Here is a 20,421-nt window from a genome sequence, read left to right as displayed (position 1 = left end):
GCTCTGCCTGACACAGAGAGTATAGCGATCTAGAGCAGTCTTAAAAGCAGTGCTAAGAAACGTCACAGGCAACACACACCAGTTAGAGTCATGGCAAGCCAAAGACTGTGGAGCTGAGTGACTGACTGACTATTGCAATGCTCCTCTGGACACTTCTCTGTGGAGTCAGGTGACATAGAGAGAGCAGTGGCTGTGTGTGTGTGTGTGTGTGTGCGCGCGCGTAGGGTCTCGCTCCTCTGTCTCCCCTGCCCACAGACAGGGGGTGCCAGGGCTCTGGTGCAGTTCAGCTTGGTCCTGCGGGCTCAGTGTCTAATCTGTTAGCGGGCCAGGCAGGTGTAATCCTTCACCTGGGACTGAAAGCCCTTTCCGGGTGTTCACAGTCTGGTTCATTTGGGTCACAATTGTAGTCCAGTAGAACCCTAAGCCCTTAAAACCATCTTAGCTAAAAAGCCACCCAGCAACTCCCCTACTGCTGCCCTGACTTGCAAAATATTGGAAGAAAAATTCATCTATTTTTAATTCATTTTAAAAATCTTAGCATAAGCGATTACAAAGTATACTGTGCGGTTCACTGTTCAGGCTATGCGGCCGGCTTGCAAATCTGCTCCTTATAAAATCTCCTACCCTAGCGAGGACAGGTCAGCCTGCCCAGATAATCTTTAATTCCTAGCACCTACAACAACGTCATCAGCGTCATTCTGAATACGATTTAGCTCTACATCCTCATCCTTTCAAATTTAAAAACGCTGCATGCCAGCCAGTCCAGCAAACCAGGATCTTTAGGAAAATGAATCGCAAGAGTTTAGGAGCAGGTGGCGCCCCAAACAAACGGTCTCTGCTGCTCGCAAACCAAATTACAGAAGGCAAAAAAAAATCCATTATAATAAAATACAAGAACGAGAGAGAGAGAGAGAGAGAGAGAGAGAGAGAGAGCAAGAGAGGAGAGAGGAGAGAGAGAGAGAGCAAGAGAGGAGAGAGGAGAGAGGAGAGAGAGAGGAGAGGAGAGAGGAGAGAGAGAGGTCCATGGAACGGACTGCGACAGGAGTCCCCAGGCTCTTCACTCCCTGCTCAGAAGGAGCTGGCTGAGGGGGTTGTCATTCTCTTCCCGATGTACACGCTGAAAAACAGGCAGAGAGGGGCAGAGCATTAGGGGGGGGGGGGGGCAAGCTGAAACCCATCCTCACTTCTACTGAACCACCCATCCCCTCAGCCTCTTTACTTAATTCAGCTGCAGCCACCAAAACCACTACAGGATATCTAACGCACCTTCACAAAACACTGCACTATAAAAGCACATTTTAGTAAACGACCTACTGCTATCTAAATGGGGAGCACTGTTCTAGCAATGCAGAGTTTCATTAAAATTGAGCCGTTTTGAATGTAAATTTTGCCATAGATGGTCTCTAGCTGGCACAATCATGTGAATAGTGTTTAACAGGATACAGACACCAGGCAGAGTGGGAGGAGCTGCAGCACTGCACTGCGGCGCTCAGGGCTGCTCAGAGCTCCTCCGCGCCCTCTGCTGGGCACATTGCAAACTGCACTCAACTGAAGCACGCCTCCTTTGTAGGCCTTTTCAAAGTAGCACTGATGTGTGAATCATTAAACAAAAGGGGAGCTTTTTTTAACTAAATCTCTAACAAAACTCTGACAAAACTACACAGATTGCCTACTATTTCCACTCTTGCAAATAGAGAATCGGAATAACACGTCTTCTTCAGACCCTGCGTCCACACGTGTGCAAACACAGCTCCTAGTCTGAACTCACCCCAGCCCCAGAGCCAGGATGTGCGAGAGCAGCAGGGAGGGGATGAACACCTTGAGGAACTCGGCTGAGAAGACGCCCCCCTTCTTCATCACCCCTGTCTTCCTCATGCTCAGAGTCACCGAGCGCTTGGGGTGCCGGAAGTGAAACTCCCTGGAGAGACAAGAGCAGCCGTGCTGGTGTAAGAGCATGATCTCATGAGCACAGACGACGCTGTTACACCAAAGAGACAGGGTCAGCTGCACACAGAAACCACGTTCTGATCAAACAAACGCTCAGCACACAGTGAATGCTGCTAGTCTAGCGCACACGAGACAAACCCGCTGCGCTGGGCTGCTCTGAAATGCTTCGTCTCGCTGGACTCACTTCGGGGGGATGTTTTCTGGTCGGCTGGACCAGTCCGCTACCCAGTCAGCGCTCTTCATCATCAGAATGTCTTCCTCCTTCTCCCTGTCCACGCTGTCCGCTTCCGACTGGAGAGGAAACACGCACACACACACACAGAGTTAATAGGAGATTGATCATGGCGTGGTCTGTGTTTAGTATAATGGTGTGTGTGTGTTTGTGTGCTGGTGTGTGTGCTGGTGTGGTCAGTGCTGTACCTGTGTGCTGGTGTGTGTGCACGTGTGTGTGCTGGTGCTGGTGTGTGTGTTGGTGTGTGTGTGCTGGTGTGTGTGTGTGGGTGTGCTGGTGTGGTCAGTGCTGTACCTGTGTGTGTGGGTGTGCTGGTGTGTGTGTGTGCTGGTGGGTGTGTGTGCGCGCTGGTGTGGTCAGTCCTGTACCTGTGTGTGTGTGTGTGTGCGCGCTGGTGTGGTCAGTGCTGTACCTGTGAGCTGCAGGAGTCTCGGCTCGTGTGCATGTCCACATCGAAGGTTATCTGCCCCTCGTCCAGGGGTGTGTGTGGGCGAGGAGGGCTGCCATTGAAACAAAACAACACAATGAAACAGCTGCCGCTTACCCTCCGTTACAGTTTGATCTGACAACAGGACACAGTAACCCACACTGCATGTCCCCTCTGCACCCCACCCGTCACAGCAGCGCTCGTGCTCCGCTCCCCCTCTCTGACCCGTCACAGCAGCGCTCGTGCTCTGCTCCCCCTCTCTGACCCGTCACAGCAGCGCTCGTGCTCCGCTCCCCCTCTCTGACCCGTCACAGCAGCGCTCGTGCTGTGCTCCCCCTCTCTGACCCGTCACAGCAGCGCTCGTGCTGTGCTCCCCCTCTCTGACCCGTCACAGCAGCGCTCGTGCTCCGCTCCCCCTCTCTGACCCGTCACAGCAGCGCTCGTGCTCCGCTCCCCCTCTGACCCGTCACAGCAGCGCTCGTGCTCCGCTCCCCCTCTCTGACCCGTCACAGCAGCGCTCGTGCTCCGCTCCCCCTCTCTGACCCGTCACAGCAGCGCTCGTGCTCCGCTCCCCCTCTCTGACCCGTCACAGCAGCGCTCGTGCTCCGCTCCCCCTCTCTGACCCGTCACAGCAGCGCTCGTGCTCCGCTCCCCCTCTCTGACCCGTCACAGCGGCGCTCGTGCTGTGCTCCCCCTCTCTGACCCGTCACAGCAGCGCTCGTGCTCCGCTCCCAGTCTCTGACCCGTCACAGCGGCGCTCGTGCTGTGCTCCCCCTCTCTGACCCGTCACAGCAGCGCTCGTGCTGTGCTCCCCCTCTCTGACCCGTCACAGCAGCGCTCGTGCTCTGCTCCCCCTCTCTGACCCGTCACAGCGGCGCTCGTGCTGTGCTCCCCCTCTCTGACCCGTCACAGCAGCGCTCGTGCTGTGCTCCCCCTCTCTGACCCGTCACAGCAGCGCTCGTGCTGTGCTCCCCCTCTCTGACCCGTCACAGCAGCGCTCGTGCTGTGCTCCCCCTCTCTGACCCGTCACAGCAGCGCTCGTGCTGTGCTCCCCCTCTCTGACCTGTCACAGGAGCTGCTGCTCTGGCTGCTCTCATGCTGTGCGTCCAGCAGGATCTTCTCCATGTCCCCGTTGTGAATGGATGAGGAGGAGGGCACGTGCTCCAGGCCCCCGTTGCGCTCTCCCTCTCCCTCTCCCTCGTTCAAGTTCAAGTTCAAGCTCTCCGTGTTCCCGGCAGCGTTCCCGTTGTTCCCGTTCATCTCCAGCTCCACCCAGGACCCTGCGACACCGAGAGGGACAGAGCTGCTGAGGGGCAGGACTCCTGGGGAGCACAAAGCTGAGGACTCAGTGACAGCGCAGGGTAAGCAGCACACAACAGGGCGGCCCGCAGCCCAGCGCAGGGTGAGCAAAACAATGCACTTGATCATAACCCGTTACCCTACGTGTGTGTGTGTCAACTGAGCATCTTACTACAAAACTCTCTCTCTCTCTCTCTCTCTTAGAGAAAGTGAAAGCACTCCCCGAGGCTGGGTATCAGTACAGAGCAGCAAGCTCAGATAACACCCAGCAAGGCTGAGAGATATCAGAGGGCGTGGGGTGGGCATCACGTCCACAGAAACACGTCCACAGAGCAGAACAACATGACAACGAGAAGAGAGGCTGTTCGGATCATCCAGACTCGACCCTTTACCCCTGCCTGGGGTTTTCGTGAACTGTGTACAACCCAGCTACTGTTCTTCACATGGTAGGCTATTGGACGCATTTATAACTGTGCAGTAAAAACTTCCCTTTGTTAAATTTGAAGTAGGGGACAGAGCAGAGTGGGTCTGCTGCCCTGTGAGCCAGCACAAACCCCAGGAGCTCCTGACCTTACAGCTGACCCTTCTTCAGCTGGAAACGAAGGAAGCTGTTTTAATTGGCCTCTAGGAATGATAAAGCATGCGATTTCTTTTGGTATTTTATAGAGACAGCCCATCTTTTTTTTCAGTTTAATTATCGCAGCACTGAAGTAAGATTCACGTCTTCTGTTTAATATTGTGTGTATAAGATTGCAGATTGTATATTTTATATTTTAGGGTTCATATCTCATCTGAGAATCTGGATCCAAATGCAGAATGCCTTCTCCAGGTGTTGATGCTGCAGTATTTTAGGGCAGAAAAAAACACACAAATCTGCTGTCATCCCTACTGAGAAGAACCCAGTTACTGAAACAAACCCAGACTGCAGCTAATTGCACGGCTTCTAACGATGCTTTCCGTGGCAATCAGTCTGTCAGAGTGGATGAGCTCATTCTGCTATAGTCTGTGGGTTTCACTGGCTGGGTGCAGCTTTCAGAGCTAATCCAATCAGAGCCTCCTCTCTCGCATCTCAACGAGATCGCTTGAAACAAAGAAACCCAGCTTTCAGCAGACACTGCAAAACACTCTGCCCAGAGAGAGAGAGAGACAGAGAGAGGGAGAGAGAGAGAGAGAGAGAGAGAGAGAGAGAGAGAGAGAGAGAGAGAGAGAGACAGAGAGAGGGAGGGAGAGAGAGAGTGAAACTGGAACACACACTCTCATAACACTGCAAAACACTCTGCCCAGAGAGAGAGAGAAAGAGAGAGACAGAGAGAGAGGGAGGGGGAGAGAGGGAGTGAAACTGGAACACACACTGCAAAACACTCTGCCCAGAGAGCGAGAGAGAGAGAGGAGAGAGAGAGAGAGAGAGTGTAATCTCCCAAGTGTTTAATCTGTAGTATTTTGTATTTAATCATATCCTGATGTAACTATCACTGTTATCTGCTGTATTATTGAATTGTATTTTGTCACACTTGTACTTGCTTGAACAAAAGTCATTGTATTTATCTTGCTCTTATTGTATTACTTGTACTGTAACACTTGAAATGTATTTGCTTACGATTGTAAGTCGCCCTGGATAAGGGCGTCTGCTAAGAAATAAATAATAATAATAAGAGTGAAACTGGAACACACACTGCAAAACACTCTGCCCAGAGAGAGAGAGAGAGAGAGAGAGAGAGAGGGAGGGAGGGAAACTGGAACACACACATACACACACTATGTAATGCAATCTCAATGGCAATATAACCGATCTGGAGGTTTTCTTTGTCACTAGAAAATATATATATATATTTTTTAAATAGATCTGTCACCCACAGCAGATCAATGCCATCAATTCCTAAAGAGGTGGCGTCGCTTTGTATTCATGACTAGAGAAAATGCTTTACACACTGCAGTTACTAGCAGGCTGTTCTGCTCCACAAGAGCCCGCGTTTCAGAAACACACAAGGATATAATGAGCATCACACAAACGGGGCTTCACTTCTTTCTCCTGTGGTTTTGGCTGACAGCATGTTCAGTGCCATCCTGTAATAAATGTTCTGTGCCAAGTTTAAACACATTCAGAAAAAAACAATTCCCAAGATAAAGCCTTCACCAGCGGAACCGATTAGAAAACAGAAATGCAGAAGTGGGTCAGCGTTTGTGAACGCGCAGCTGGAGAGACAGAGAGAGAGAATTTCAGCTTGATGCATTTGTTTTTGATGATTTGGGGAGGCTAGGTAAGTTGTTTTTTTGTTATTTTTTTATCGTTTCTGATGCCAGTTTATACGTGTTTTTTTTTTTTTTTTTTTTATGTCTTTAGTCCTGGAACACTTTTTCCCCAGTTTACTCATTTTTAGCCGGCAATAACACTGATGCATCAACAATGCAAACATGTACATTTATATTGATTTATTTAATAACAAAACCAGATGCACAGGACTTCTGTTTTTTGCATTTCCCTGCTTTTGATGTAAGACTTATCATTCTTTAGGAATCAGTTTAGTTTATTGCAGTTAGAAATGATGCTATGAAACTCATGTTCTTTCCCCATATTTGTTTTAATAATCAGTGTGCTCAGTCCTGCCGTGATGGCGGAACCATTACCCCTTACCCAAGCAGGGGAGAGAGTGCTCGCTCCCACAGTAACCAGCTGACTTACGTACCTGCTGTCGCCTTGTATTTACAGGGTCATGGAAACAGATTAGGTTCCACTCTGAGGGGGAGCAGCCTTGTGCAACTTGCAAGCCATAAGTGATACTGTACTGTGTAATCAATGCCCTCGTTTGAACTGCAATGTAAACGCAGGGCAGCTGCCATTGCGAGCGGCACCTTTGCCCTGGAAGACACCTGCAGTTTTACAATACAGACACAGATAAGCATCCCCCCAGCCAGTGCTCACTACTCGCTGCGTTTTCACTGTCTCAGTGCTGGACAGTAAGGATTAAGTTGAGGTTTGAAACCTGGTTCCGGGAGATCGTTTGACTGAGGAAACTTTGCTGTATCAAACCCCCAAATCTCCCCTGGTGTGCCGTGCAGGGGCCTGAACCCCAGCCTCCTGGACCCCAGCCTCCTGAACCCCAGCCTCCTGAACCCCAGCCTCCTGAAAGCGGCTTCCTGTTCCCTCGGCTTATGAGTTTACTTTTCCATCACATTTACACCATTATTTATATCAGCTATGTACAGCAGCTGGTCGCTCAGAGGAGTACCACGCAGTGTAGTTAAAACAGCGTCCGGGCTGGGGAGAGAGGATCGTGTTGTTTTATTTTTTTAAAGCACTTTCCTAACGCTGGGTATTCTTTCAACTTCGGACCACAACAAAGCTTCGTCAACGACATATTATTTATATTGACTAGCTAAATCTAAGCGCACGTCAGAATTATAACGGCTTGAGTACTGACAGACCCAGCTTCGACCGGCATTACTCAATACTAATATATTATTAGTGTAGTATCTAGCATAGACTTAATCATATTTAATACAAGAAAAATATCACCCAGCCATTTACTGCCCGCCCCCTTCTCTGATGTTGACAGAACAAACCCCGCCCCCACGAGACAGGGTACGCTTACCACCCATTTCTAAGATCCCCAATTGGAGCAAACCCCTGCCAATTAATCATGACGCACAAGCAACTCCTCCTCCCTAGCCCTGTGATTGGTTAGCGAGCACGCCGATCACAAACAGAGGCTCTCACCACGCCCGTTTAATCAGATCAAACAACAACAACACCGTGTTTATTTCTTCTTTCTGTTTCCCAACCCGGTTCCACAAGACTTTCATCCAGTTCTTTATTATTATTTGTAAGCCTCACTGATCGATTCCCGTAGTCAGCAGACAGGGGAGACGCCGTCTGTTCTTACCGTTCAGCCCGGGCTCTTCGTTGTTGTTTTGTTGAGCGGCCGCCGACATGTTGTCTGTGAGCGAGCGCGGTGAAGACTGTGGAGCGAGCGGGCGCGCCCCGCCCCCGGTGACGTCATATTTTAAGAACCCCTCCCCCGGTGTCGTCATATTTTAAGACCCCGCCCCCGGTATGTTCTTGTTTTATGAGGCAGAAAGAAGGTAGAAACTGTCACACGAAACACACTGTGGGATTGTGGCGGAAATTGAAATGCAATGACGCCATCTGATTAACAGAGATTAGCAGAAATAACATCAGATTATACAGTATAGAGAATTCAAACCCCTATTGAAACGAACGGTGTGGTACCAGGGCACGTGATTTTTATTTAAATTTAAAGCTAGTGTACAAAAAAAAACAAAAGCAGTTCGTTGCCTATACTCACGTGTCTCGGTTGTGAGGTTTTTGAACGGCAAGTAAATATCTAGACCCGCGCACAGGGACCAAGCTCTCGAAAGACAGTATAGCTAAACGTTTATTAAAACCGATCAAAAAAACAAAAGTGTGAAAATAATCTTAATCGCCTCCAAACCAGTTCACACGTTCTGAAAAGGATGCCCAGATAAACAAAAAACCTGCATCCTGCATGACGGCGCAGTAGCGCGAGCGAGCGCCTTCCTGTGGGAACGGGTTGAACAGGCTCCTGCTAATAAGAGATAGATTTTGAGGCATGGTTGTGCTTATTGTACTCTCCATGTACAATAACTCTAAACTTTTTCTTTTTTTAGGTACAGTATTACAGACCTGAAATGAGCCTGCGAGCAGAGGGAGGGGAGGGGAGTCACTGGAACAGCACAGTGCTTTCCCATTCTCCACATTGAGACGTGAATGAGCCTGCGTGCAGAGGGAGGGGAGGGCAGTCACTGGAACAGCACAGTGCTTTCCCATTCTCCACATTGAGACGTGAATGAGCCTGCGTGCAGAGGGAGGGGAGGGCAGTCACTGGAACAGCAGGGCTTTACCACATTAGGAGGGAGGGAAGGCAGCTCAGAACAGGGACCCTGGCAGTGGAAACAGCTTTAGTCCATGCAGAGCAGGCATTGGAAGTAGATTTTTTAGTTAAAGAGCCATTTCTCATGCTAGCTTGTTCAGGTACGTCCTTGAGAATTTAGTAAAGTGCCAGTGGTTTGCACAACGTCCCGACAGCGCAGGCTCCTCACTATAGAAACACAGCGGCCAGCGCAGCTCTCTCCCAGTGAGAGAGACAGACCAGGGCACAGCACGACACTGAAGCACACACAAATAAAAACACTTGGTTTTTATAAAAAAAAAAGATTTACTTGTTTTTGTAAAGTACAGTTTATTATTAATATTATTATTATTGTTTAATAATTTTAAGTTTGGCTTGAAGAGGTAAAAAAAAAAAAAAATCATAAGAGGGACTGACTTATTTTTTTCCCCTCCATGAAGGCCAGACCGCGGACCTGTCCGGAGCTGGGCAGCGGTCAGCGAAGTGTCGAAACAGTCAAGCTGTCCTGCTGTGGAGGGGAGAGGGGTGCCGTCGTGCAGGACAGGTCCAGCCAGACACCAAACACACACCAGTTATCAACAGCCCATCCAGCAGCACTGCATGCACGGCTACTTGGTCTCTCTGGCCGCTGCTCAGATCAGTTAAACCAGCCGAACAAGAAACACCTGCCCCTCATCTACAGCTAACAGTAGTGGACGAAAACAATGACCGTTAGATTTGTAGAATTTTTTATATCATTTAAAAAAAGTCCCCCTTTTGTACAGCTGGGATGAGATTAATGAACCGTGTGTCTTTGCAACGGAGAGCAGGAGGGGGGAGGTATTGGCAAACTGGGTTCTGCCCCAGCTATAGAGGCTGGTGAGGGAGTGAGGAGCGAGGCTGTCGCACAGGGGTTCGAGCAAAAGGGGAGAGGGGCGTGTTGAGGCCCAAAAACAACATCCACGTGTCAAAATAATATTTATAACCATTAAAAAAAAAAAATGAGCAGAAATGAAAAATGGCACAAAATGAAAAAACCAAGAGCTAGCTGCATGGAAACATCCATCCCATCCCCTCCCCTCCCCTCCCCTCCCCACACACAAAGGCTACAGTTCGGCTAGACTGACAATACAGAAAGTGGGCACTCTGTTGTATCCCCCCTCTCCCCCGGGTTGGTCTTTATTACCCCCCCCCCCCCCCCCCCTCGGACGGGAGGTCAGTTCAGTTTGTCCTGGAATATGTACAGGTTGTTGGTAGTGGCCACCGCGATGATGTTCTCCTGGGGGTGCCAGGCGGTGTGCAGGATCTTCTTGTTAAAGTCCAGGCTGTCCACGCTGATCTCGTCCTTCTTCCTCTTGCCCCCGCCACACACCTTGCGCGGCTTCAGCACTGCGCGCGGCTTGCTGCTCTCCCGCGACGCCTCCAGGGTCACGTCCTTCTTCTGCCCGCGGTCGAACATGCGGAAGAAGTTGTTGTAGGAGCCGGTCATCACCACGCTGCGGACACAGAGCATTACTGTTCAACACCCAACTTACATTCCAAGCGCTGCCCTCCATTTAAACACTTCTGTTCAAAAGACTGACTTCACTTCAACTACACCAAGCTAACAATACAGGACAGACGCACACGTCCTGTCACACACACATCTCATTATTCCATGCAGATATTTCAACAACGCCTATTCCTGGAATTCAATCACTTGCAGTCCAGATTTTAATGCTGATCTAACAGTGCAGGTGACAAGCTCATGTGTGTCTGAATAATCCCAGAGCTTTAAGGAACGAGCGGTGAAATAAGCTGAAAGTGAATCTGTTTAGACTGGAACAAAAAAGAATTAGAGAGGACGTGATTGGTGCCTTCAAAAAGGAGCCGGCCGTTAACCCTGACTGTATTCAGTATTTAAATGATCGCAGGTAGGTGTACAGTAATTGGTCCAATGACTCGAGCAGTAGATGCTGTTATTTTATCATCAGATGCAACATAACTGGACCAAGAGCAGGTCTCTCTTACCTGTCATTCCCGTTCCAGCAGCACTCAAACTTGTCGAAAATACAGTCGTTCTCATACAGCGAACACAGCTTACTCCTGAGGTACTCGTGAACCTGAGAGAGAGAGAGAGAGAGAGAGAGAGAGAGAGAGAGAGAGAGAGAGAGCGAGCAAGCACAGGGTCAGTCTTTACTGTAACGTTGCCAATTAAATATAAATACAAAATCAAGGTCAGCCAATTCAAGCGAAAGAATATTTGTTTGAATTTTGAATGAATTCAAAACATGAAAAACCTAGATCCCTGTAAAAGTGTGTGCTACCCAGTCCCCCCCCCCCCCCCCCCCCCAGGTGTACAGGGAAGCAGTCAAGCAACACCCTCAGAAGTCATAATCAAGAAGCCAGCTCTACAGCTCCCCCTTCTGGTGACCAAGCAACACTGAGCCCCAAGATGACCATATGCACAGGGAGTGTTGTAGAAATTCATTCTTCTACATACTCAAGGAGATCCAGGAATGCACCCCCCGCCCCTACCCTACCTGGTAGGTCTCCACCGGCCTAGACTCCATGTTCAGGTCCCAGATCTTGACAGACAGGTAGTCCCTTGTCATCATGTAGCGTCCGTTGTGACTGAACTTGACGTCCGAAATGGAGGAGATGATTTCAGAGAAGAACGACCTGTTGCTGGGATCCTCTGGCTCCTCAAACACTGACCAGGAGGGGTGGGGGGGAAGAAACAAGAGCAGTCAGGAATCAAGTCTCTATCCTGGGACTGTCACACAGTGCGGACCCCTCACTCTATACTCCCCCCCCCCCTCTCCCAGTCCTCACGTTTGGAGTGCTTGTCGCACAGTGCAGACCCCTCACTCTATACCCCTCACCCTCCCGGTCCTCACGTTTGGAGTGCTTGTCGCACAGTGCCGACGCTCTCATGTCGCACAGCCGGATGGTGCCCTTGCTGCTGCTGTAGACGAAGGTGTTGCACTGGTTGGGGTGGAACTCTGCGGCCGTGATCACCTCCGTCAGCTCCTCCATGTTGGCCGGCTTGATATCGACAATATCTGAGGGGGCAAAGGTCAAGGAGCAACAACGAGCAGACTACAGCCATTTCTTTACCGGAAGCCTGGTCAACCACCCCTCCCTCCCTCCCTCCCTGGCCAGACCACTCACAGAGCTCAGCCAACCCCTTTTAAAAACACATTTTGAATAGGGACCCCCCTGCCCAAAACTAAGGGGACTATCAGCAAACAAGAACATGTGAATTTATGTATAATATTCTTGTTACTACATCACTACACAAAATCTATATGCTGTTTCACAATAGAGACCCTTCCTGGGCAGCCTTTGCAGATCACAGCTTGGCTTGAGAGCGCCTGGTTTGAAGCCCCGAAGCTGCACAGCCCCAGGCCTGGCTCGGATACTGAAGCTGCGGTCAGTGATCTCCAGGTGCCAGAGGTTGACGCGCAGGTCGTCCGCAGACAGGTAGGTCTCGTAGTCGCTGTTGACGGAGATGGAGTTGATGTGGTAGGTGTGCGCGTTCGCAAACACCCTGCGAGGACTCGCTTCCACCATGAGATCCATGGGCCGGAATACCGGCACCTGAGAGAGGAGGGGAGGGTTAGAGAGGACACTGCAGCCACCTCATTCCAAGCCCTTGTCCCCCTGTCCGCAGCGCTGTGCGGGGGTGTTTGGGGGGGGTCCCCTCTTACCCGTAGTGTTGTGACTGTGGTGGGGTCCCTGTACCTCCCATCCTCCTCTTTCAGGTTGTACCCCTCTGGTCTCTTGTCTCGTTCACTGATCTTCCACAGCTTTATAGTTTTATCTGAAGCCAGGAAGCAAAAACGAGGAAAGGGACAGTCAGCACCATTTACCAAACAGCAACCAATCAGAGAACCTCAATGAGACCGAGACGGGGGGGCATCGGACCAACTATTAATCTCTTACTCGGGGCCAATCATTCTCCATGATAATGACATTTCTGCTGCAGTAGTGGAATTGGGATGCGGAAACAGAACTGCATGTTTGGGGAAAAAAAAAAAAAAAAAGGTATAGGTTTTGCTTATTTCACCCTTTTTAAAAGAACGCAAATAATAAAATTGGATTACCCTTCATTCCTGTGCTGCCTGTACTTCAGAATGCAAAACTGTTGAAAAACATGTGCCCTACCCTCCGAATCAGCCCTGCCCTATCCCCTCCCCTCAGAGTCAGCCCTGCCCTATCCCCTCCCCTCAAAGTCAGCCCTGCTCTGCTGTATCCCCTCCCCTCAGAGTCAGCCCTGCTCTGCTGTATCCCCTCCCCTCAGAGTCAGCCCTGCTCTGCTGTATCCCCTCCCCTCAGAGTCAGCCCTGCTCTGCTGTATCCCCTCCCCTCAGAGTCAGCCCTGCTCTGCTGTATCCCCTCCCCTCAGAGTCAGCCCTGCTCTGCTGTATCCCCTCCCCTCAGAGTCAGCCCTGCCCTGCTGTATTCCCTCCCCTCAGAGTCAGCCCTGCCCTGCTGTATCCCCTCCCCTCAGAGTCAGCCCTGCCCTGCTGTATCCCCTCCCCTCAGAGTCAGCCCTGCCCTGCTGTATCCCCTCCCCTCAGAGTCAGCCCTGCCCTATCCCCTCCCCTCCCTGCCGTGCTGCAGACTCACCGTTTGTGGACAACAGGAACTGCGCTGCATTCTTCTGGGGCAGCCAGCGGATCTTGTTGATCTTCTCCTCGATCTCCAAGCTCTTCAGGTAGTCGAACTCCGGCTCGTGACTCTGGAAGGTGCTGTAAACGTTGTACTCTCCTCGGCACTGCGGCTGGCTCTTATTCTGAACGGAGACAGACAGACAGGCGGGGTTTAATATCCACAGACCAGTCTCAAAGGCAGCCGGACAAACAGCAACTGAAAAGGGGGACGTTATTGCAGTTGATTTGCAATTTATCTTATAGACGTTTCGCATCACATTTGGCTCCAATCCGATTTATTGCCGTAGATATTTAACCTTTCCGGTACTGTGGGATAAACATGCGATTGAGGACGCTCTGTGCAAACTGTTTCTTTTGTTTTTTTTCATGAAAAGGATGTCTACGTTGCCGCTGTCTTCCTATGTGGTCGTTATAAAGTGACAAGCGATTTCAGTCGAGTGATCAATGAGAATAAATCACCATAGGCTTGCAAACCAGGAACTGAACTGAAACCAGCTCAGCAGCATTCATGCAAGCAAGCCAGCAATTCAAAGTGTCTGCTGCAGTCCCTGACCAAACTACTGGCATCACCCAGCAGCTTTTAATTCAATGGAGAAGCTTTGCAATTCACGTCAGTTTTGCATCATTTAACAAAAATTATATATCAAAATAATAACACACATCAATTGATGATCAAAACCAGTATTTGACCACACATAACTACTAAAACTCAAATAGCTCTGAATTCGGAAATACTAAATTAAATTCAACAAGCAGTTCTTTCTCAGTGTCTGTGTCAACCCTGCAGGCGTTCGATCCCTGATTCTCTCTGGTTTTATTAGCTCCCTTCCCCACGCAGCACAGTACTGTTCCCAGGCAGGAGGTGAAGGAGGAGTGCAGTGAACGAGAGCCTGCCTCCCGCGTCCCTGACTGTCTCACTGAAGCCAATGAGAGAGACTTCGACACAGCCCTCCGGTGAAGCAGCCTCCCGCGGCGCCTCAGACAGGACGTTCACGTTTCTCACCTCTGGCTCCTGCTGGAAGATGACGACTCTGCCTCCCTTGTCGCCCGTCGCCAGCAGCTCTCCAGAGTGATTGAACTCCACTGTCGAAATAATATCAGCTGCAAAACAAAAGCAGGCGCAGGCACAGGGTTAGGAGCCCGGGTTAGTGGCTGAGAAACCCCCACAGCATCTCCTTCTCACAGGCTCAGAGCTGGGGGGGCAAGCTCATTAAAACTCCATTCAGGACCTGCAGCGTTTTCATGGTTTCACTTTACCTGTTCAGTCTGGCTTGCTGGTCCAGCTTTGAGAGGATACTGTAAGCACTTGCCCATAATCCTTCACTCTATCCACTTGACCACACTGCCTCCCTCCCAGTCTCTCAGCTCTATCCACTAAAGCCACACAGTGGATGTGAATGAGGAGTCGGCAGCACTCCAGACTGCATCAGTCTGTCCAATTCAGCCTCAGCCATTTATCATATGGAGAATGCTGGAGGCTGGCTGATCATTTCTTATTGCAGTGTTTAGAAGGTAAAAGTTTCAGAAGTGAGACACAGTCCAACGCATTGGATATTCAAAGCCAGTTTATTAAGACAGCTGTCTCAGAAAGCTGTGTCCTGGGTCTCCTTGAGTTCAGAGAGGAAGTCTCTCCTGGCCCTTTCCTGCTCCTAACAATTCCACAGGATTGTTCATGGCGAGGGAGGCCTGCCCTTCCGTTTCCCAGCCCTGGTCCTGCCTCACAACCCCCGCCCACCCCTAAGAGCCTCAAACCAGCAAAGAGGCTCACTGTCTGCAGCTGGACTTTAGACTCATTTCTCAAACTGTTCCTGTCTCCATCCTCACACAGAGAGAGAGAGAGAGAGACAGAGACAGAGACAGAGACAGAGACAGAGACAGAGACAGAGAGAGAGAGAGAGAGAGAGAGAGAGAGAGAGAGAGAGAGAGAGAGAGAGAGAGAGAGAGAGAGAGAGAGAGAGAGAGAGAGAGAGAGAGAGAGAGAGAGAGAGAGAGAGAGAGAGAGAGAATAAGCCACCCAACCCTGACCTTTCTCCTGGGGACATGACCCACCCCAAATCAAATAAGTGCCTCTGTGCCCCCTCCCTCTCCCTCTGCCCTGGTGCAGCTCCTCGCCACTCCTCCGTCCTTCAGCAGTGATGTCACTGCAGGGGGGGGGAGGGAGCGCTGGGTGAGTCAGTGAGAGAGCCAGGGTGCGGGTGTGCGAGACAGACACAAAACACAGAGAGAACGGGCAAGGACTTGCACTGAGCACACTTCCAGGATATGCTGTGCCTGCACACAACGCCAAATGGAGGACTTTGTTTTAAAATGGGGGCGAATTTTTATTCCGTCTGAAAAAATATACAACAGACACAGCTTTGCAGGGATGGAGATAAGACTCCTACTGCACCATTTCCACAGTATAGGTAACAACCTTATTAAACTCATAGTAAAACCAGAGAGTATTGCCAACTCTTGTCACTACAACTCCCACACTCTCCATTCCTTCCTTTGTTACCCATCATCTCACAGTGCTCCCATGAGAGATAAATATCTGACAATAAGACCCACAACAGAGGATTAAGGGAGCTCCTGTTAACTGCAGCCTAGCCAACCCCATTGGCACACATCTCTCCTGGAGAGACAGAGAGAGGAGACCCCACCTCCTACACAATCAGCTCTCTATCCAGGGCCGCTCACGAAGACACTGCAGGCAGAGGAGTCACACAAACAGACAGAGCTGCTGGAGAGAGCTCCACTTCACCCGGCTCCCACTCAGGGGGAGGGAACCACAGCCCAGGGGGCCTCTGCAATTCACTAGAGGAGCGATAATTAGTTATTACACCCTTCCATCGATCAATAGATACCATTGTTTCACAAGATACGAGAGACTGAAGGAATCGCGTAGGAACGAACGTGTCAACTCCAACCCAGTGAAGGACGCTAGCTGTCTGGACACAGTCATCTTCAGGTCTTTGGGAAATAGTTTCAACTCTGCATGTTTAAAAGCACCAGTACCCCACAGCCTGGGTTAAATGCATTGAGAACCTGCTTGCAGGGGGAGGAACAGCACAGTGCTCATGCAGTGGGGTTCAGCGGCTCAAGAAGCTGTTTAACTTGCTTTTCTCTGAGCTGCAGGTAGAACGCTGCCCCTGATCGGTTTAGAGAGCGTGCACAACGGAACAAGAGATCACAGAAGCAACGATTCTGCAAACAAACGTCTCTTGAAACACCATTTAAACTGAACACACCGCACAGCAGTTAAAAGGCGTACGGAAAACAAATTGGTCCAGGTTTATTTAAACTGCAGTGCTCAGGGCAGGTTTAACTCCGCTCGGATATTCAGCAGACAGCGCTGTGCAACGATACCTCCGATCCTGGAATGGGCCAAAGTGAGACTCAAACAGCTCCCAGCAGCCCCCCCTTGCTCTTGTGCAAACACAGGCACTGAAACCGCTTGGGGCAGGGAGAATACTTCCACACCCACCAGTGTTTTCAATCTACCTGCTGTGCAGTAACCATGGAAACCAGAGTGAAGAGGTGCAGCCTTGCGCAGGAACGAATGTGAAGTTGAGAAGGAGCAGCTTCCCCTCCCCCACAGGGAGCACCCACACCTATTAACGTCACACACACTGGAAGAAACTTCAGAGATTCAGTGGCTAACGTTTCCACTGGAAGCCCCTCTCAGGGTCTTGGAAAGGGATTTTAAAAACAGTTTAACTTTTTTTCTTCCTTGTTGCTTTCTTATGTTTGCGTCGGCCTTTAATGTGACAAACCCAATCAAAATCACTTTCTACAAAGTCCCTCCTGATGCCGGTCAGGTTTGTATTGACGCTGGCTTGCAGTACTGTACAGTCTGCACAAGCTGCTGCATCATCAATAATGTACCTTCAGCTTCCAGATTCTCAGCGTGTCTGCTTTAAGAACCTTACTCTTGCTAAACAACATGTCACAGCCATTAAGCTCTCTGCATTCATTTCAGGGTCAGAGCAGCACGGGCTCGGACTATAGGACTGTGATGAGCGACAGTCTACTGAATCTATAGAGATTTAGGAAGGGAGTCTGTCTGCTTACCTTCAGCAACGTCATCGTCGATGGCCCCCTTCACCTGAGAGAAGCACCACTGCACATCATTACCCCCGCCTCCTGAGAGAGAGAGAGAGAGAGATGAACCACACAGACTCCTAACCCATCTTTAACAAGATGCATCGCATCGTTGAGTCAAGGCCACAAGCACAATGCACCCCAGTGAGGTTCAGCGAAGTGGCTCTTGAAGATGAATGCAGTGTTCTGAAGTTGGTATGAATACGCAAGTCATTTATTTTTTGCCTTGCAACAACACAGTCCATTATTAAATCCCATGTATCGCGATGCACATGGTATCATGACGTCAGTGCACCCTTCCACCCCTACCAACAGCCCCACTCAGAAACACCAGCACGGTCACTACTGCACACCGAATACATTTAAAACAAGCGAGCGTCTGAATCTTCTTCCCAGCACTCGGGGTGCTCCGTGCCACTGGGGTGAGTTTGCCCAGCTCCACCACAGCCCTGTCCACTCCTGCCTGACTCAGCCACGCTTCAGGGAGTGACTCCGAGAATGAGTCTGCTGCCAGGGGCTCGATCAGGCAGAACGGAGCTGTGCTGGGAAGCTGTTCAGGATCGAAGAGGAGGCTCAATGCTCGCAGTACTGCAGCTGCATCGCACTGAGCCGACGAGACGGCAGGCAGTGTGTTATAAAACGCTGTAGAACTCAAAACACTTCCTGTCACACTCTACACTGTTCCCCGTTTAATCTGTGTGTTTCAACACCACTCTGATGCAGTGGAGAGCCAGATCACGTCCATACTGGTATCAATGCAAATCACGCAGAGGAGAGCTCAATGCAAGCCATACAGTGACGAAGCTTCAGCTTATATAACTGTACAACACTAGAACTCTGCTGTGCTACTCACAGTTTGCATCGCTCACAATTTTTGATGCGCGACAGCAACATAACAGGAGTAGCGTGTCTTTATATTCTTGAGTGCTTAAAAATACTACAGTCTGAGTTATAGAATAATCAGATTAAAATAACAGGCTGCTAAAACAGTTAGATTTTGGACATTATGACAGACAGCAGTACATCCTGCTCATCTGAGATGGTTTTCACTGGCACAGCATTACTTCACTCAATACTGATGCATGCATTCACTGAGCATTACCTGTTTAAAAAGGGAAATAGATTAACACATGGGTTTAAGTAAATATTTAAAACAACTCAACAGAATGCGGTACAGCTGGCAGATTAAGAGAGTCTCTCGTTATGAAAATTTGCTGTATGTATTAACAAGATCGATCACACGTTATCCGCCCTGCAAGCACGGCCTTGTCCGGGTAGGTGTATTTGGGTGACACACACACCCGTTCCCACCCCTCCCGCCAGAAAAAAAACCGGCTTTTCATTCTAAACTTCAAAGTGCAAGTGGGTGGGCGATTGGGGGCTGTGCTTTGCGAGCACTGGATTCAAAACCCACGTAAATAAAACACACACACACGACACATTATTGTTGGACAGCCCCTCTCTGCTCCTCCAGCGGCACCCAAATTAAAACAGCAAACAGCCTTACCAACGCAACGCCGCTCCGAATATGAAGAGTCGCCGAACCGGATTCGTTTAAGAAAACGGCCCTGTGATTCACACATGATCCGATAATGTAGAAATGCACAACACCGTGTGATCAAGGAAGTGCGGCCGGATTATAATGAGTAGCCATTCTTGAAACGTCGGTCAGGTTTGTAACCGGCATTGCGCCCTGCATTTTACAATGCAGCGTTTTAATCGCGGGTATCCCACGATAACATTATATAAACACACTGCAGCAATACATAAACTAATACATACATAAATAACAGGTGCCGATCTGCTAACCCGGTGAATTTAATAATGCAATAACCAACCAATTCATATACATATATAAAATAAATATACATTTCACCCAGGCCTTGTTGAATACACTTTATATAAAGCAGGCCGCAGACAGATCGAACCGGTCCGGGTAGAAAAAATAAACCGCTCGCAGGGAAACATGCAGCGGGTTAATATTATTACAGTCGAGTCGAGCCGGCGCAGGAAATAATATTAAACTGAACGAGGCTGAAAAGGACCTGCAGAAAAAGCCTAGTTTTCGCGGTCTGGCGTGACGTGACGTGCTGTGGATCGATATGGAGATGGAGGGTGGTGGGGGGGAGATATCGACAGGGAACGAGCGAGGAAGACGCCTACATTACCATCTATACAGCAAGCGGCTTCTCGATCCAATTCACAACCCCCCCTGGAAAATAAATAAATGAAAAGCCTCGGATACGCGCTGCTTTACCTGCCATGGTGTGCTTACGGCTGTCCCTGGCGCTGACTGCGTGTCTGCGAGCGCTACTTTCGCCAGGCTGTGTGTAGTGAACGCTGGCACTCAATGAGGATGGGGATGGATTGTGAAGCTCAGCGCTCCCCTGCCTCTCTGATCCTCCTCTCTCCTTCCACTTTCAAAATGGCGCATCCTCCTCCTCCTCCTCCTCCTCCCGCACTGACGTCATGCTCGGGAACGTCACTGGAAGGGGTGGAGCCTCAGGGTGGCGTGCCTTTGAGGTCCGCAGGGGTGATGTCACCATAGAAGGCGTGTCTCCTGCTATTGAGTACCGTATAATCGCGCATATAGGCGCGTCTGAGTGCGTTGAGGAGAAAGATAAAAAAAAGCGACATTTTACAACACGACATCGCTGCTAAAATCACAGCCTACCATATTGCAAGTGTTGGATTTGCACATTTATGAGGGGCACCCGTGCTAGGATACAGGCTCCGTTAATATACAATATGAGACTGAAGGATTACCGTAGAGTCCGGCATCCTTGGGAACACGCAGTTCATATACTGTAGAAGCTCTCAAGAGTGTAAGCGCCCCCTGCTGGATGATCTGTGAAAATGCAAGCCGTGGAAGCCGAGTTCTTTATAAACATGCTTTATTCTTCAGCA

At 49.9% G+C, this 20,421-nt stretch overlaps 2 protein-coding genes across 3 annotated transcripts; both read right to left on the bottom strand.

Annotated features, from left to right (window-relative positions):
- Positions 1 to 427: 427 nt before the first annotated feature.
- LOC117962651 (BCL2/adenovirus E1B 19 kDa protein-interacting protein 3-like) lies at positions 428 to 7,949 on the bottom strand. Of its 2 annotated transcripts, none has more exons than XM_059008589.1 (6): positions 7,787 to 7,949; positions 3,670 to 3,928; positions 2,592 to 2,679; positions 2,132 to 2,238; positions 1,769 to 1,918; positions 428 to 1,117 (listed from the first exon to the last, which is right to left on the bottom strand). In XM_059008589.1, the coding sequence occupies exons 1-6, from the start codon at positions 7,932 to 7,934 to the stop codon at positions 1,069 to 1,071; spliced, it is 801 nt and encodes a 266-aa protein (XP_058864572.1). In that variant the 5' UTR covers positions 7,935 to 7,949; the 3' UTR covers positions 428 to 1,068. The 2 variants fall into 2 exon arrangements, with proteins under 2 accessions (XP_058864572.1, XP_058864573.1); XM_059008590.1 differs by having other exon boundaries at positions 3,670 to 3,886.
- Positions 7,950 to 9,080: 1,131 nt separating this feature from the next.
- Positions 9,081 to 20,003, bottom strand: LOC117966416 (serine/threonine-protein phosphatase 2A 55 kDa regulatory subunit B alpha isoform). The gene is made up of 10 exons (XM_059008588.1): positions 19,772 to 20,003; positions 17,485 to 17,556; positions 14,435 to 14,532; positions 13,388 to 13,553; positions 12,466 to 12,578; positions 12,178 to 12,355; positions 11,653 to 11,817; positions 11,296 to 11,465; positions 10,784 to 10,875; positions 9,081 to 10,269 (listed from the first exon to the last, which is right to left on the bottom strand). Exons 1-10 carry the CDS (start codon positions 19,776 to 19,778, stop codon positions 9,990 to 9,992), a joined length of 1,341 nt encoding a protein of 446 aa, XP_058864571.1. The 5' UTR covers positions 19,779 to 20,003; the 3' UTR covers positions 9,081 to 9,989.
- Between the last annotated feature and the right edge of the window lie 418 nt (positions 20,004 to 20,421).

The sequence above is a fragment of the Acipenser ruthenus genome, chromosome 37 (genome assembly GCF_902713425.1).
Source record: "Acipenser ruthenus chromosome 37, fAciRut3.2 maternal haplotype, whole genome shotgun sequence".
Taxonomy (NCBI): domain Eukaryota; kingdom Metazoa; phylum Chordata; class Actinopteri; order Acipenseriformes; family Acipenseridae; genus Acipenser; species Acipenser ruthenus.
This window is presented reverse-complemented; position numbering and strand designations above follow the sequence as displayed.